The sequence below is a fragment of the Microcaecilia unicolor genome, chromosome 8, assembly GCF_901765095.1.
Source record: "Microcaecilia unicolor chromosome 8, aMicUni1.1, whole genome shotgun sequence".
NCBI classification, from domain to species: Eukaryota; Metazoa; Chordata; class Amphibia; order Gymnophiona; family Siphonopidae; genus Microcaecilia; species Microcaecilia unicolor.
Window position 1 is genome coordinate 243,784,052 of NC_044038.1, and position 15,724 is coordinate 243,799,775.

The 15,724-nt window shown below is 43.7% G+C and overlaps 1 protein-coding gene across 5 annotated transcripts in view; it reads right to left on the minus strand.

The window, feature by feature from the left end:
- Positions 1-15,724, minus strand: part of PHF20 (PHD finger protein 20) — an 88,418-nt gene that overhangs the window by 14,206 nt on the left and 58,488 nt on the right. For 4 of the 5 annotated variants that reach the window (XM_030211561.1, XM_030211564.1, XM_030211563.1 and 1 more), the window contains 4 exons: positions 13,356-13,448; positions 9,739-9,897; positions 8,045-8,211; positions 4,798-4,897 (listed from right to left, as the gene is read on the minus strand). In XM_030211561.1, coding sequence (XP_030067421.1) covers positions 4,798-4,897; positions 8,045-8,211; positions 9,739-9,897; positions 13,356-13,448 — 519 coding nt within the window. The remainder of the gene's footprint in view (positions 1-4,797; positions 4,898-8,044; positions 8,212-9,738; positions 9,898-13,355; positions 13,449-15,724) is intronic. The other variant, XM_030211562.1, reaches the window with a different exon arrangement.

Here is a 15,724-nt window from a genome sequence, read left to right on the forward strand (position 1 = left end):
TTCAAGTGAGCGCATCTCAGTTTTATACATAGCTAAATTGTTGGTAGAAACTGGAGGGTGTTATATGGACTTTTACCCTGTTGTTCCCATAGGACAGTGATGTGGCATTCGCTGAGGGCAAGCAGGATTCAAAGCCCACAGATACAGGAATCCCTAATTATGAGGTTGCCTACGAGAAGGGATTGGGGGGGGGGGGGGGGTGGACAAAAAAATATCTGCCAATAAGAACTTTACTTTTGCTGGCAACAAGCATTTTTAGTTTTTTTGTTTGTTTTTTCAAAGTTAGGACAGCCTGGAAATAAAATTGATCCCTAGGGAAGATAATTTTGGATTCTAAACCTCAGGGGTTTCTCAAGATATAACAACCAAACTTAACTGTGTTAAGATTCCTCTTCCAAACACTGAGATCTCTTCTATGATGGTCAACCTCAGACAGGGACGGATACTGCCATGCCTCTGACACTGAGTCTTAATGTGTCCTTTCAGGGTCAAGTTCACCTGAGCATGAATGAAACAGAGGCGATCTGCCAGCCAACAGGACAGTACGATTGGCTGCATCAAAAGAACCAAAAAGCCGGGTGGACTTTCTAAGGGCTTTAGTCTACCCCTAAAGAGAAAGCCAAGGCTTTTTTTTGCAATCCAAGGTGTGCAAGACAAGTTTGCCATTGTGAACTTGTAGCCTAGAAAACAAATGTTGGCAGGGCAACCAAATTATTGTCTAATTATACCTGGATTGCGAGTGTAATGATCTATATATATATAAAAAGCACCTCCAACGTAAGCCGGAAACTTGAGGCGCCAGAGATATCCGGTTTGACCTGCAGTCAGTGTAGCTCCGCCCTCGCATCAAAACGTGATGACGTAGAGGGCGGGGCGGGCCTGCAGTCACTGTACCTCCGCCCTCGCGTCAAAACGCGATGACGTAGAGGGCGGGGAAGGCACGACAACGCACGAGTGCCACAGATTCAGTGACAGCAGCGGGGAGAGCGCTGCGAACAAACTCGCAACCAAGTGACTGAGGGACGGAGGGAGGGAGAGGGGGTGTGGAAATCGGAAGGGAGGGACGGAGGGGGGGGGGGGGTCTGGAACTCGGGAGGGAGGATGGGGGGGGGGGGGGGGGATTACCTTGCTAGCGCCCGTTTCATTTTTATCCGAAACGGGCATTTCTCACTAGTATAAATGAAATGAACTAGTTAAGGTGAAATTCCAAACTCACCTTAGGTACCAATTTAGGATGCATGCAAAGAACACTATTACTGAAATTTTGTGTGCAGGGAGAGGGGGGGGAATTGATCACTACGTTATTGACACTGGAACGATGCCGGGATCCTTTTCTGAAGCCTTGATCGTGGTCATTCCCAAGCCAAAGATCTTGTTTACATTCAAAATTACAGACCAATATCGCTACGAAAGGTCGTTGGTTTCTAGACTCCAGGGGAGAATCCCTTCTATAATTGATGATAATTAGACCAGATTTATAATAGAGGAGTGTGGTAGCCGTGTTAGTCCACTCTTAAGGTTATCAATAGAAATCAAACAAAATAAAACATGGAAAAAGAAATTAAGATGATACCTTTTTTATTGGACATAACTTAATACATTTCTTGATTAGCTTTCGAAGGTTGCCCTTCTTCCTCAGATCGGAAATAAGCAAATGTGCTAGCTGACAGTGTATATAAGTGAAAACATTTAAGCATTACTATGACAGTAAAATAGATACTATTGGAGATTCTACATGGAATGTTGCTACTATTGGAGATTCTACATGGAATGTTGCTACTATTGGAGATTCTACATGGAATGTTGCTATTCCACTAGCAACATTCCATGTACAAGGCTGCGCAGGCTTCTGTTTCTGTGAGTCTGACGTCCTGTCAGACTCACAGAAGCAGAAGCCTGCGCGGCCACATTGGTGATCTACAAGGGCCGACTTCTACATGGAATGTTGCTAGTGGAATAGCAACATTCCATGTAGAATCTCAAATAGTAGCAACAGTGGAGGAGTGGCCTAGTGGTTAGAGTGGTGGACTCTGGTCCTGAGGAACTGAGTTTGATTCCCACTTCAGGCACAGGCAGCTCCTTGTGACTCTGGGCAAGTCACTTAACCCTCCATTGCCCCATGTAAGCCGCATTGAGCCTGCCATGAGTGGGAAAGCGCAGGGTACAAATGTAACAAAAATAAATAGATACTATTGGAGATTCTACATGGAATGTTGCTACTATTGGAGATTCTACATGGAATGTTGCTATTCCACAAGCAACATTCCATGTAGAAGGCTGCGCAGGCTTCTGTTTCTGTGAGTCTGACGTCCTGCACGTATGTGCAGGACGTCAGACTCACAGAAGCAGAAGCCTGCGCGGCCACATTGGTGATCTGCAAGGGCTGACTTCTACATGGAATGTTGCTAGTGGAATAGCAACATTCCATGTAGAATCTATAGAAATCAAACAAAATAAAACATGGAAAAGAAAATAAGATGATACCTTTTTTATTGGACATAACTTAATACATTTCTTGATTAGCTTTCGAAGGTTGCCCTTCTTCCTCAGATCGGAAATAAGCAAATGTGCTAGCTGACAGTGTATATAAGTGAAAACATTCAAGCATTACTATGACAGTAAAATAGATACTATTGGAGATTCTACATGGAATGTTGCTACTATTGGAGATTCTACATGGAATGTTGCTACTATTGGAGATTCTACATGGAATGTTGCTATTCCACTAGCAACATTCCATGTACAAGGCTGCGCAGGCTTCTGTTTCTGTGAGTCTGACGTCCTGTCAGACTCACAGAAGCAGAAGCCTGCGCGGCCACATTGGTGATCTACAAGGGCCGACTTCTACATGGAATGTTGCTAGTGGAATAGCAACATTCCATGTAGAATCTCAAATAGTAGCAACAGTGGAGGAGTGGCCTAGTGGTTAGAGTGGTGGACTCTGGTCCTGAGGAACTGAGTTTGATTCCCACTTCAGGCACAGGCAGCTCCTTGTGACTCTGGGCAAGTCACTTAACCCTCCATTGCCCCATGTAAGCCGCATTGAGCCTGCCATGAGTGGGAAAGCGCAGGGTACAAATGTAACAAAAATAAAATAGATACTATTGGAGATTCTACATGGAATGTTGCTACTATTGGAGATTCTACATGGAATGTTGCTATTCCACAAGCAACATTCCATGTAGAAGGCTGCGCAGGCTTCTGTTTCTGTGAGTCTGACGTCCTGCACGTATGTGCAGGACGTCAGACTCACAGAAGCAGAAGCCTGCGCGGCCACATTGGTGATCTGCAAGGGCTGACTTCTACATGGAATGTTGCTAGTGGAATAGCAACATTCCATGTAGAATCTATAGAAATCAAACAAAATAAAACATGGAAAAGAAAATAAGATGATACCTTTTTTATTGGACATAACTTAATACATTTCTTGATTAGCTTTCGAAGGTTGCCCTTCTTCCTCAGATCGGAAATAAGCAAATGTGCTAGCTGACAGTGTATATAAGTGAAAACATTCAAGCATTACTATGACAGTCTGACAGGGTGGGAGGATGGGGGTGGGTCGGAGGAGGTATGCATGGGGACATCAAAGCATATCATTGATATTCTAACAGGATGGGTGTGGATAGGTGTTTTCCATGTTTTATTTTGTTTGAATTCTATTGATAACCAGATTTATAGAAAGAAGGCATTTGGCTGAAAACACCAGACTATTATTATTTTACATTTAGTGCAACCTCAGATTTATCATCGGATAGCAACAGATCCATTAGACCCTCTCTTTACTACTTTACAAGGTTTCAGATTTGGCCCTAATTTTATTAGGAAGTTATAAGCCCTATACTCATCCCTTAGAGCGAGGGTTATGGCAGATATTTTTCATGGTGTGGGAGAATGGGGACTATGAAGCTGGTCATCCGCTCTGACCATAGTTTTTATTTTGCTATTGAATAATTACTGGTCGTGTTTCTCTAGAAAGGTAAAACTCCTAAAATTGTGTTGTAAAACCTAAAAGTCAGGAAAGACAAGGGAGGGGGTTGGCTTTCCTAGCATTTATGAGTGCACTCGAATATAACTCGAGAAATTTCAACTAAATAACTTAAAAACAAAACAGAGACCAATTCTCAAAGTCAGGGAAATAAACTTGTAAATACTGAGCCTTCTGCTTCTTGGGGTTTTTCCTCACAAATTTCTTCTTTTCACGTCCTGCTTGTCAATCGCATAGACAAGTTGTTGGCTGTTGTGGCATAACTAGACTCTAGGAAGACAAACTATCCCTCTTGGTGTAACTGCTTGAAAAGCAGCCTCCCTACCCTTGGGTCTCTGCACCAACAATGCTGATGCCTCAAAGCGTCTCAGAACCAAACTTGAATCTGAGGTATCCCTTTGTTTAAGCGAAAAGGCTTCTGGCTTTTGGACCTATGTATGGTTCTACTTGGCTGTGAAAGTGGGTTGAGATACTGTTAGCATTTCTGTGGCAAAATAAAGGAATCTAGGCTTGTCCAGCAAAAGTATCTGGTGGGCTTTTCCAGACAACCGTGAAAAAGCTTTCATGTTGCTGCCATCGCATGACATCACCCGCTAGTGTGACTAACCATCCTACTTATCAATAAAACTTTACCCAAGGAAAGCAAATGCATTCATTGCCTCTTACAAAATATTAAGGGGCCCTTTCACTAAAGCTTAGCACGTGCTGTATGCCAAGAAGCCCACTGCTTACCTACAGGCTTCTTAGCATTTAGCACGCACTAAGCTTTACTAAAACGGACCCCTAAATATAAAAATTTAAATTCTCTGCACCTGGTGGATTTCTGCAAATGTAACAGATGTATTTCTCAGGGACGTTCTCTTCCAGCAGCCCCATGCAGACACCGTGCTGCCAGCAAAGACACTCTTCACACTGTCACAGAAAGATAGAGCAGAAATTAATTTAGCTTGAAAAACAGCAGCTATGCAGAGAACTCACTGTGGAAGGCTCTAGATCGGTAGGTCTTTCACACTAAGCCGTCTTGATATAGGACTACCTATCACTAACTAGTCCTGCTGTTTGTTGACGCGTTGCACCTGATCTAGACTGCCCCTACTTGACATTTCACCCATTAGATTGTAAGCTCCTTGGAGCAGGGACTGTCCTTTTTTGTTAATCTGTACAGCGCTGCATAACCCTAGTAGTGCTCTAGAAATGTTAAGTAGTAGTAGTAATCTGTGGGACCATTTTCTAACAGATTTACTATTGGAACTGGTTTACCTGAAGTTAGGAAAGTTCATTAAAACTTGGTTCTTTGAGCAGGTATTTAAGAATAATGAGAGTTTTATTGTTGACATTACACTCTGTAATTTTATGATATTTTTAATTGTGTACTATGAAAGAGCTATAGCTGGGGGTGGTATATCCTATATAATAAAACTCACCCTCAACGTTCTGAGGACACTGACGTCACTGTCAGGTCCTAGGAGCACTTCCTTCCGGTTCGAAGCCTTCGTGGTGGTGAAGCCACTGAAAAAACAGTGTTGGGGCCCCGCCCTCGCGTCAAATGTGATGACGTTGAGGGCGGAGCAATAGCGTCACTGGCAACACAACAAACGAGGCAGCACATTGAAGGTGGCGTGCCTTCCGAGGTCCACCTTCAGAACGCCGAAGGGGTGAGTAGGGATGGGGGGAGGATCGGAAGAAAAACCGTGCTAGCGCCCGTTTCATTTCCTCAAGAAACGGGCATGTTTTACTAGTTAATTTTATAAATAAATACACGATGAAAGTGTCCAGCTTTGGGCTATTGCTAAAACAGCAAATGAATGGAACTGGCTTTGACAAACGAGAATGCAGGAATTCTAGCTACTTTTTATGAATTCCTTCTCTCTTAACAACAGATCACACAGTAAGAACTGTTTCAGTGCACAGAGATTTAAAAACATGATCAAGTCAACAGGCCCAATATTCAAAGGATTTATGCTCCTAACTTGGCCTCTCTGAAAATTTATTAGGGCTCAATGCCAAAATTTACACTCAAGGTTTGACTAATTCCTAAATTTGTGTAGGTATAAAAAAAGGGAGGGGAGAGGGCAACAGGGATGGATTTGCAGTGGGGAAAAAGTTAGGAGTTTAGCAGAGATTTTCAGCACTAGGCTAAAAAATTAGGCTTCTAAATCTAGACAAATATGAGTAACAGGCCTAAATTTATAAGCGTAACTTAAGCTCCTAAATTAAGATGAATTTTCAGCTGAAAACAGGCTAAGGGCTTCTTTTAATCAAGCTGCGATAGCAGATCCCGCACAGTTTGTCGGCTTTGTTCCACTGGGGACCGCTAGTGCGGATTGATAAAACAGGCCCTAAGATTGGGCTGAAAATATGTCACGTGTTTAGGAACATAAATTTAGGAATGCAGGATTTTTTTTTTTTTTTTGGAATATCGGGTCCACCTTTTTAGTTCTTTTCTTCAACTTCCTCAACTAAATTCCCCAGTTAAATTCTCCCATAACAGACCGAAAGGACACTTTTGTTAGTTTAAGTATAGTGACCCCCCCCCCCCCCAAACAAAACACTTCCTTATTTATGAAAGGAAAGGCCCCTGCTAATTCTAGCCCCTCCATGCCCGCCTGCCTTTTCCGAGCCAAGCCATTCACGCTTCATAACTGCATGTCACAGCTTCTGAGAAAGGAAACAATTTCCTTTCTGTTTGAAAGCACATCAACTCCATAAGGGAGGGGGGAGGACAGGGAAAATAAAAGGGAAGAGATTTCCACTCCTCCAAATATTCCCTAACTTGCTCCTCTTTCTTGCTCAGAAGAAGCTTAGTTCATCTGTTCTTGTCATCCCAGAACTGGCATTGTGTATCACCACCATCCACTGGAGACAGAGAAATACTGAGCAATATTTGCCGGATTCTATATATCGTACCTTAATTTCCACGTGGAAAATGAAGCGTATTCTATGCACCTAACAATTGGTTAACTAGTGTTAACATGCAATTATCAGCACCAATTGGCATTAAGATTTACATGCACAATTCGCTGAGCGTATTCTTTAACATCGTGTATGTAAATTCTACGTCGCACAGTTGACAAGGGGGCTGGGTGTAGGCATTTCTAAAATCTAGGCATATTGTTATAGAATACACATGGCTCTGTGCCTAATTTAAGCGTTGGGGTATATGTCAAGTAAAAAGGGGTGTGCATGGCAGTGATTAAATTTGGTCATGTGAAGAGAAGCTCGGTGTATTCTATATACTGTGCAGAAATTTAAGCCTATTCTATAAAATTTAGGCGTATTTTAGAGAATACGCCTAGGCATATTTTTTTGTCCACGTGGAATTTTCAAGCGCCACATATAGAATCTAGCCCTATATGGCTACATGGTGCCCTTAAGGGACGAAATCAAGAAGAACTATTTTCTCTACTCTGTCTCCACCTCCTGGTCAACAGACATAACCCACAAGTTCTGGGCGCCAAGGGAAAACACAGCTAACTGGACAGCACCAACAGTCAGTGCTGAACATATATATATTAACCACGATAACTGGCATTTAAAAAACCCACCGACCACTGCAGATTTAATATTGGCCCCATAATAGTTACGAAATTGTCCCTTTCAATCCACCTCCCCTAGCAGTTTGCTACTGGCCACTGTGTATATGCCACCTCTATTTCTCTAATCACACATACACAGTGCCGACAGATTTATAAAGACAAAAACAAAGGCAGGAATTGCAAATAATTCTACGAAACAGGCTCCCCTCCAACCCTACTGCCGCCAGACTCCTGTCCCTGCTGGGCTGCCTCTTGGTGGTTCAGATTGATATTTCTTTTTGTTTGTTATAATTTTTTTTTACTGTGAAATCGAAGTATGGTGACAACTAGCGACTCAACTAAATAGTTCATCACTGGCTGCCTTTGCCAGGGGCCAGAGGGTGACTATTCAGTACTAACAGAAAAACCGGAGGAAAAAGTAAGCAGTGATCGGAGTAAGCATGGGAGAAATACAAGATGTGAAGCTATACAGAAACACCACGGTTGGCAGTGTAGAAGTGAAGCCCCTAACCTCTGACATTACCTGAATCATGAAATCATTCTCCTCTTGTATCTCACACATGCAGCGAACAATCTCAAAGCTACTTCCCTCTCCATCGGGACCATTATCGGGATGGTTCATGGTGGCATCAAGCTCCTCGTCACTCCAGAGTGCGCTGTCAGTAGAGAAATTGCTCAATGTGTCTTCCTCTGTTGAAGAGAAAAAATGAACAGAACTCTCAGCCTGGTGAGATCTGCCTCCGTTCCCAGGCAGAAGGAAGAAGAGTAAAAAAAAAAAATATGATATAACCATCCTGTAGTATTTCGGTAAGTCACTATTGGTTTAGTTAAATTTAAGCTACTTTCCACCTCTTAACGGGAAATACAGTTTACCTTACGTACTAGATCCGACTGGTCTGCTTAAGTTGCAATGTCATCACGCTCTCCATAGCTAAAGCAGATCCCGTTATAAAAGGACAAAAATTAACGACCTTATTGGAAACTTCAGATATTGAACAAATAGTACCAGCTACTTTGGTAGCGACGGTAGCTTTAACGCTGGATAAAATATGGATACTAAAAATGTTTCATAAAAATCGAGGAAAACTATTTAAGGGACTACAGATCTCTGTTAATCCAGATGTCTCGAGGGAGACTCAAGTACGGCGGAAAAGACTTCTTCAAAAGAAACAAGAAACGATTCATTTGGGAGCAACTTTCTTTCTTAAATTTCCTTGCAAATGTTTAGTTAACTACCACTCTGAGAAATTTGTATTTCATGATCCCTCCCAACTTGAGTCCAAAAAAAAAAAAAAAAAAAAAAAAACAGCACCACGGGCCTTTAAAAATGGAACACAGTTCTTTAATGAATGAGCCCTGACAAAAAGAGCCGACATGGGCCGTGTTTCGGTGACTAGCACCTGCGTCAAGGGTCTACATAGAATACAAAACATAGAAATAATATATTTTAAAAATTTTTTTTAACATATAATGAATAAAACCAAAGATTAATATTTAGACTCATCAAGCATACATATATAAGCCTATATAAAAATTTTAAAAATATATTATTTCTATGTTTTGTATTCTATGTAGACCCTTGACGCAGGTGCTAGTCACCGAAACACGGCCCGTGTCGGGTCTTTTTGTCAAGGCTCATTCATTAAAGAACTGTGTTCCATTTTTAAAGGCCCGTGGTGCAGTTTTTTTTTTGTTTGGACTTTAGTTTGTACTTCGTTCCCTCTCTTTTGTTATATCCCTCCCAACTTGAGTCATTTATTACAGCGAAAAGGTTAGTTGAAGTAGAAGCTCCAATAATAAGTAGCTCTTGAAATATTATATATAGGATCAAGCGCATGACCGTTAACTCTCTTAAATTATTTACTGTTTATTCGTCAACGTATGAGATTTTGAACTCCAATTAGTGCACTTATGTTTGGTTAATAGAGAAAAAGATATATGTATTATTATAATTTCTAGAGATGTTAAACAAGATTCTAATTAACCAACTTTCTGGACAAGCTTGAAATGCTTGTATATATTTGATAATTCAATAAATAAAATATAAAAAAATAAAAATAAAAGGACAAATTAGTGGCGCTGTTTTCAAGTATGCATTTCCGGTAAGAAATTTTTCTTCCTCCCTGGACAGGCAGAAGAAATGCTTCCACACAAATGGGAGACTTCAAAGCTTAGGTTATAACTCCTATTGCCCTGTGAAGACGACATAACACTTACCCTTTATTTTGGGTTTGTCTTTGTGGAATCCTGTGTCAGAACTATGCAATGGCATGCTTTTAGGAGAACAAGGAGATCCACGGACAATGTTAGATTTTAGCAGTTTTGAAGAAAGCTCCCATGAAATATCAATGTTTTCCTCGCTGCCACAATACTCTGCTGAGAGAGAAAAAGAGCGAATTTTCACTACAAATCTCAGCTACCTTCAAAGAAATCCACACAGCACCATTGTCTGTCTGAGCACAATAAGACATGGAATTTCACCCAAGTGAAAAGTAAGCATTTCAGAAGCAAGGGAAAACACGGAGGTCAAAATGTTCATTTCTGTTAAAATCTGCTTTTAACTATTTTTATTTGAATACCCTCTCCTCTGGCTGCTTACATTTTCTCTGTACAAAATCACTGTGCTGTCAAATTTGCCAAAATGCTCCAACATTCCACCGCAAGTGTCAGAACATGGTACTGGTAGAGGTGTTTCCCTATTAGAAATCTGCAAGACTTTGGTGACTGGAACATATCTCTATGTGAATATATTGCATCCTTGAACTCAAGAGAACGTAGCCAATCTCCCCTTTGAAGATAAAGGATCAAGATGCCCAGGAAAATCATCTTTAACAGTCTGTGTTACATAGTAACATAGTAGATGACGGCAGAAAAAGACCTGCACGGTCCATCCAGTCTGCCCAACAAGATAACTCATATGTGCTAATTTTGTGTATACCCTACTTTGATTTGTACCTGTGCTCTTCAGGGCACAGACCATATAAGTCTGCCCAGCACTATCCCCGCCTCCCAACCACCAGCCCCACCTCCCACCACCAGTTCTGGCACAGACCGTATAAGTCTGCCCAGCACTATCCCCGCCTCCCACCACCGGCTCTGGCACAGACCGTGTCAGTCTGCCCAGCACTATCTCCGCCTCCCAACCACCCGCCCCGCCTCCCAACCACCGGCTCTGGCACAGACCGTATAAGTCTGCCCAGCACTATTCCCACCTCCCATCCACCAGCCCCGCCTCCCACCACCGGCTCTGGCACAGACCGTACAAGTCTGCCCAGCACCATCCCCACCTCCCAACCACCAGTCCCGCCTCCCACCACCGGCTCTGGCACAGACCGTATAAGTCTGCCCAGCACTATCCCCGCCTCCCAACCACCCGCCCCCCACCACTGGCTCCGGCACAGACCGTATAAGTCTGCCCAGCACTATCCCCGCCTCCCAACCACCTGCCCCGCCTCCCACCACCGGCTCTGGCACAGACCGTATAAGTCTGCCCAGCACTATCCCCGCCTCCCACCACCGGCTCTGGCACAGACCGTGTAAGTCTGCCCAGCACTATCTCCGCCTCCCAACCACCCGCCCCGCCTCCCACCACTGGCTCTGGCACAGACCGTATAAGTCTGCCCAGCACTATCCCCACCTCCCAACCACCAGCCCCGCCTCCCACCACCGGCTCTGGCACAGACCGTACAAGTCTGCCCAGCACCATCCCCACCTCCCAACCACCAGTCCCGCCTCCCACCACCGGCTCTGGCACAGACCGTATAAGTCTGCCCAGCACTATCCCCGCCTCCCAACCACCCGCCCCGCCTCCCACCACCGGCTCTGGCACAGACCGTATAAGTCTGCCCAGCACTATCTCCGCCTCCCAACCACCCGTCCCGCCTCCCACCACCGGCTCTGGCACAGACCGTATAAGTCTGCCCAGCACTATCCCCGCCTCCCAACCACCAGCCCCGCCTCCCAACCACCGGCTCTGGCACAGACCGTATAAGTCTGCCCAGCACTATCCTCACCTCCCAACCACCAGCTCTGGCACAGACCGTATAAGTCTGCCACTCTTTAACGAACTAGATCAGTCAAAAAGGAAAAATTAGTTGCACAAATATAGTGGGGAAATATGAAGGGTTACTTCAGGAGTTGTATATCCATCAATATCTGACACAGGAATAGGTAAAAGGGAATTGAACTGAAACCTAAGGATGACAGCGACAGCAGTAGCCCGGGCCACTAGATTGCAGACGAGGTGGTCAACAGCGAGCAAAGAAAAAACTGGTTAATACTAACAATGTAGATTTTGTAGGGTTTTTCATCTAGTAGCTCGGCTGCAAAATTTCTGATGGGAGAAGATTAATCTATTGTGTGGCCACCTGCCTCTGTCCATTTCGTTCACCAGACTAAAACAGTCACCCCTTTAAATGTTTCTAACGTAGATGTTATTCAGCAATATTAATCAGTAAGGGAAGCAGTGTTCAAATACTCTTCAGTCCAGCAGAGACTGCTTCCCTTGATAGAGCTTTTCAAAAAGTGGATTCACACTGAATGTCTCCCGAACAATTATAGATAAGGTTTGAGGACTTTATTGAATCTTACTGAAATGAACCTTTTGGAGTTTAAAGGCACATAATTTAATTTAAAAAAAGGAACATTTAGGGGCTTTTATACTAAAGCTTAGCGTGTCCCCTTCTCCTCTACTGCTAATTCCAGACTTCGTTCCTTTTATCTTGCTGCACCTCACGTCTGGAAGAGACTTCCCGAGCCTGTGCGTCTAGCCCCCTCTTTGGCCGTTTTCAAGTCCGAACTAAAAGCCCACCTCTTTACCACTGCTTTTGACTCCTAACCACTGCTCACTTGCCCTGTCCTTTTTATCCTCACCTCTTTATTCCCTTACCCTTAATTGTTCTGTCTGCTTGTCTTATCTAGATTGTCAGCTCTTTCAGCAGGGACTGTCTTTTTGTGTATGGTGTATGCCTTGTAGCACTATAGAAATGATAAGTAGTAGTAGTGTGCTAAGTGCCATGTGACCCATAGGCAGTGGTGTGCTGGAGCAGCCTCTCACAGGCTTGCAAGAGCCGGTTGTTAAGTTTTTAAGAATTTTGGGAGCCGGTTGTTAAAGTAGGGCCCTCCATGGCTACTTTAACAACTGGCTCCCAAAACGTGTGCTTGGGCCCCCTGCTGAATTATCTTTTACTTTGCAGCCAAGTAAATAGACTGCTGCTGTTCCCCACTCCTTGTTTCCAGCTCTGAGCAGCAGGCTAGGACTTCTCCAGCATGTGTTAGAAGTTCCAGCATGCTGCTCAGAGCAAGACGTTGGGAGTGGTGGCAGTCCATTTATTGGCTGACAGCAAAGGTATGCCTAGTGTGCCCGCAGGAAGGGAGGGAGGAGAGAGAGGCAAGTGTTGCTCCCCCCCCCCCCCCCCCCCCCCCCCCCCGGCCACCCTTGGCCCTTCCAACTGCAGAGCTGGCTATGTCCGGAGAAAGAGCCTTTCCAACTGCAGAGCTGGCTATGTCCGGAGAAAGAGCCTGTTGTTAAAAACTTACCAGCACATCCCTGCCCATAGGTATAACATGGGCTGTGCAACATTTAGCACCCGCTAAGCTGCAGTAAAAGAGCCCCTTAATGAGTTAATATTACTATCTTGGAAACACTTTTTTGGACAATTGACAATTATCGCTGAATAACACCCATGGTGGAAGTTGCTTCGATAAATATTTCATGACATTTCACATACGTACCCTGTTATGAAATGACTCTCATACTAAGTAAAAAAAAAAAAAAAACTGGAGGAAATCACAAGCGATAAATGTCTACCATTCATTCAAATGAATTACGATACCTGATTTTGATTTCTTTCGCTTCTTTTTCTTCAATTTTAGTTTTAAAAAGTTTTTATATTTTTTCTCTTTGTTCTTCTCCTTTTCTTGAACAGCTGCAATAAAACTTTTAATATTATTGACAGTGGAAAAAAAAGTAAGGTTTTGTCTGAACTACATATGTCATTTGCTATTTCATATTACCCCTATTATAATCAATAGAACTCTACACCGGGATTACTCAGTCTAAATTTCATAACTTTTCCTGTTGCTCTTCCCAGACCGTATGTGGTCACTTGACACATCTTTTTCGAATAGGTCTTAATTGCTCCTGCCAACATTTCTTTCTAAACCATTTCTATTGGTGGAAAAGGTGCAATTTATTATTAGTCCAGAATAAATAGGCAGTTTGGCCTATTCCCAGTGGTGTGCTGGAGCAGGCTCTCACAGGCTCGCAAGAGCCGGTTGTTAAGTTTTTAAGAATTTTGGGAGCCAGTTGTTAAAGTAAAGCCCTCCATGGCTACTTTAACAACTGGTTCCCAAAATGTGGGCTTCAGCCCCCTGCTGAATTCTCTTTTACTTTGCTGGTGGGGATGCTGAGCCCTGCCAGCCAAGTAAAGAGACTACTGCTGCTCCCCGCTCCTTGTTTCCAGCTCTGGGCAGCAGGCTGGGACTTCTTGAGCATGTGAGAGAAGTTCCAGCATGCTGCTCAGAGCAAGACGTTGGGAGTGGTGGCTGCCAACAAAGGTATGCCTAGCGTGCCCGCACGAAGGGAGGGAAGAGAGAGAGGCAAGTGTTGCTCACCCCCCCGGCCACCCCTGGCCCTTCCAACTGCAGAGCTGGCTACGTCCGGAGAAAGAGCCTGTTGTTAAAAATTTATCAGCACACCCCTGCCTATTCCCTTGTCATTACAAATTGTCTTCCAGTCACCAAAAAAATGTTTGATTTAAAAGGAAAGATCATTAACACGGTCAAAAGTTATTCCGAGTCAGAACTAATAGCTAAAGCTGTTTTGACTTTGACGGCTCCATTCAAGAGCTGCCTCAGGCCTCTACACATTCACCACAGCTTTACAAATCCAACCTGCTCTTCCTCCACCAGCTTAGGGACACATTTTGCCAGGCATTCAGCCAGAATCTTCAAATTCACATTGCCATAATTGCGGACGCAGGGAGTCTTTCCCAGATTTTGGCAAAACTGTAATTAAAACCTGGTTAGAGTGAATAATAATTAGCCTCCAAAGGGCCTATCAACTGCTTTGCAATAATCTGAAAAATTCTGCATTGAACCCGTCCGGCCCAGGAGTTTTATGTAATTTTAGATGTCGAAGGGCACTCTGGATCTCTTCACCCAATAAAGGAGTGCCAAGTTGGTGCCGCTCTAGACTGGTAAGTTGTGGCAAACGGATGGTCTGCAACTGTCTCCCTAAACTGCCTCCGTTCATTTAGTCTCTGAACTGTACAGAGTAGCTGAAGTCCACAAAAATTCTTTCTAAGTCTGTCTGATTGGAAACCATCTCCCCCGCTTTACTCTTCAGAGCTAACAGTGGGTCCACCCTATGCCCGGATTAGATTTACTAGCATTAAGTACATAAGTACATAAGTAGTGCCATACTGGGAAAGACCAAAGGTCCATCTAGCCCAGCATCCTGTCACCGACAGTGGCCAATCCAGGTCAAGGGCACCTGGCACGCTCCCCATTTTACTAGGCCAACTGCCAAATTTATACATCTTGTACTTATAAGTACAGCAGATGCTACATAGTTTTTTCATGTTTCAAGCACCCCATTCGTGGAAAAGGCTTTTAACGTCATCGATTTAGCTTCTATTTCAAGTATTAGGGCCATTATTTATTTGCTTTTTTCTACCTGGCAATGTATGCAATATCAGAAAGGTTTACCCTCCTTTTGTCAAACTTAATTTGCATATTTTGACAGGTGACCATGGCAATCAGCCATGCCCACTCTCAATGCAAGATAGGGTGAGAGGGGCCTATCTCTTTTGATAAGATCACTGGAAGTGACACACCTTCCTAAACCCCTCCCTTGTGGTGATATCACCGGAAGTGACATAACTGTGGCCAGGCCACACCCCTTTTCCAAGACAGCAGCACCCCTGGGACCTTCATGTGATGTCACAAGTCCAAGATGGTGGTGTCCATAAGTATCACACATGACAGGAAATTATCCAGCAGCTTCCCTCTTTAGACAGATGAACATTATGCTTGGAGACAGATTCATTACTCAGAGGAACAAATGCTCTCCTTAGAGAGCACTCACAGAGCTGCTTCTCAATTATGGTAAAGGATCCCTCAAAACGCAGTTTACCGGAGACCTGTTATATAAATACCTTTCTGTAAGTAATGAAAATGCAGTCACTAAAAAGACAAAGAC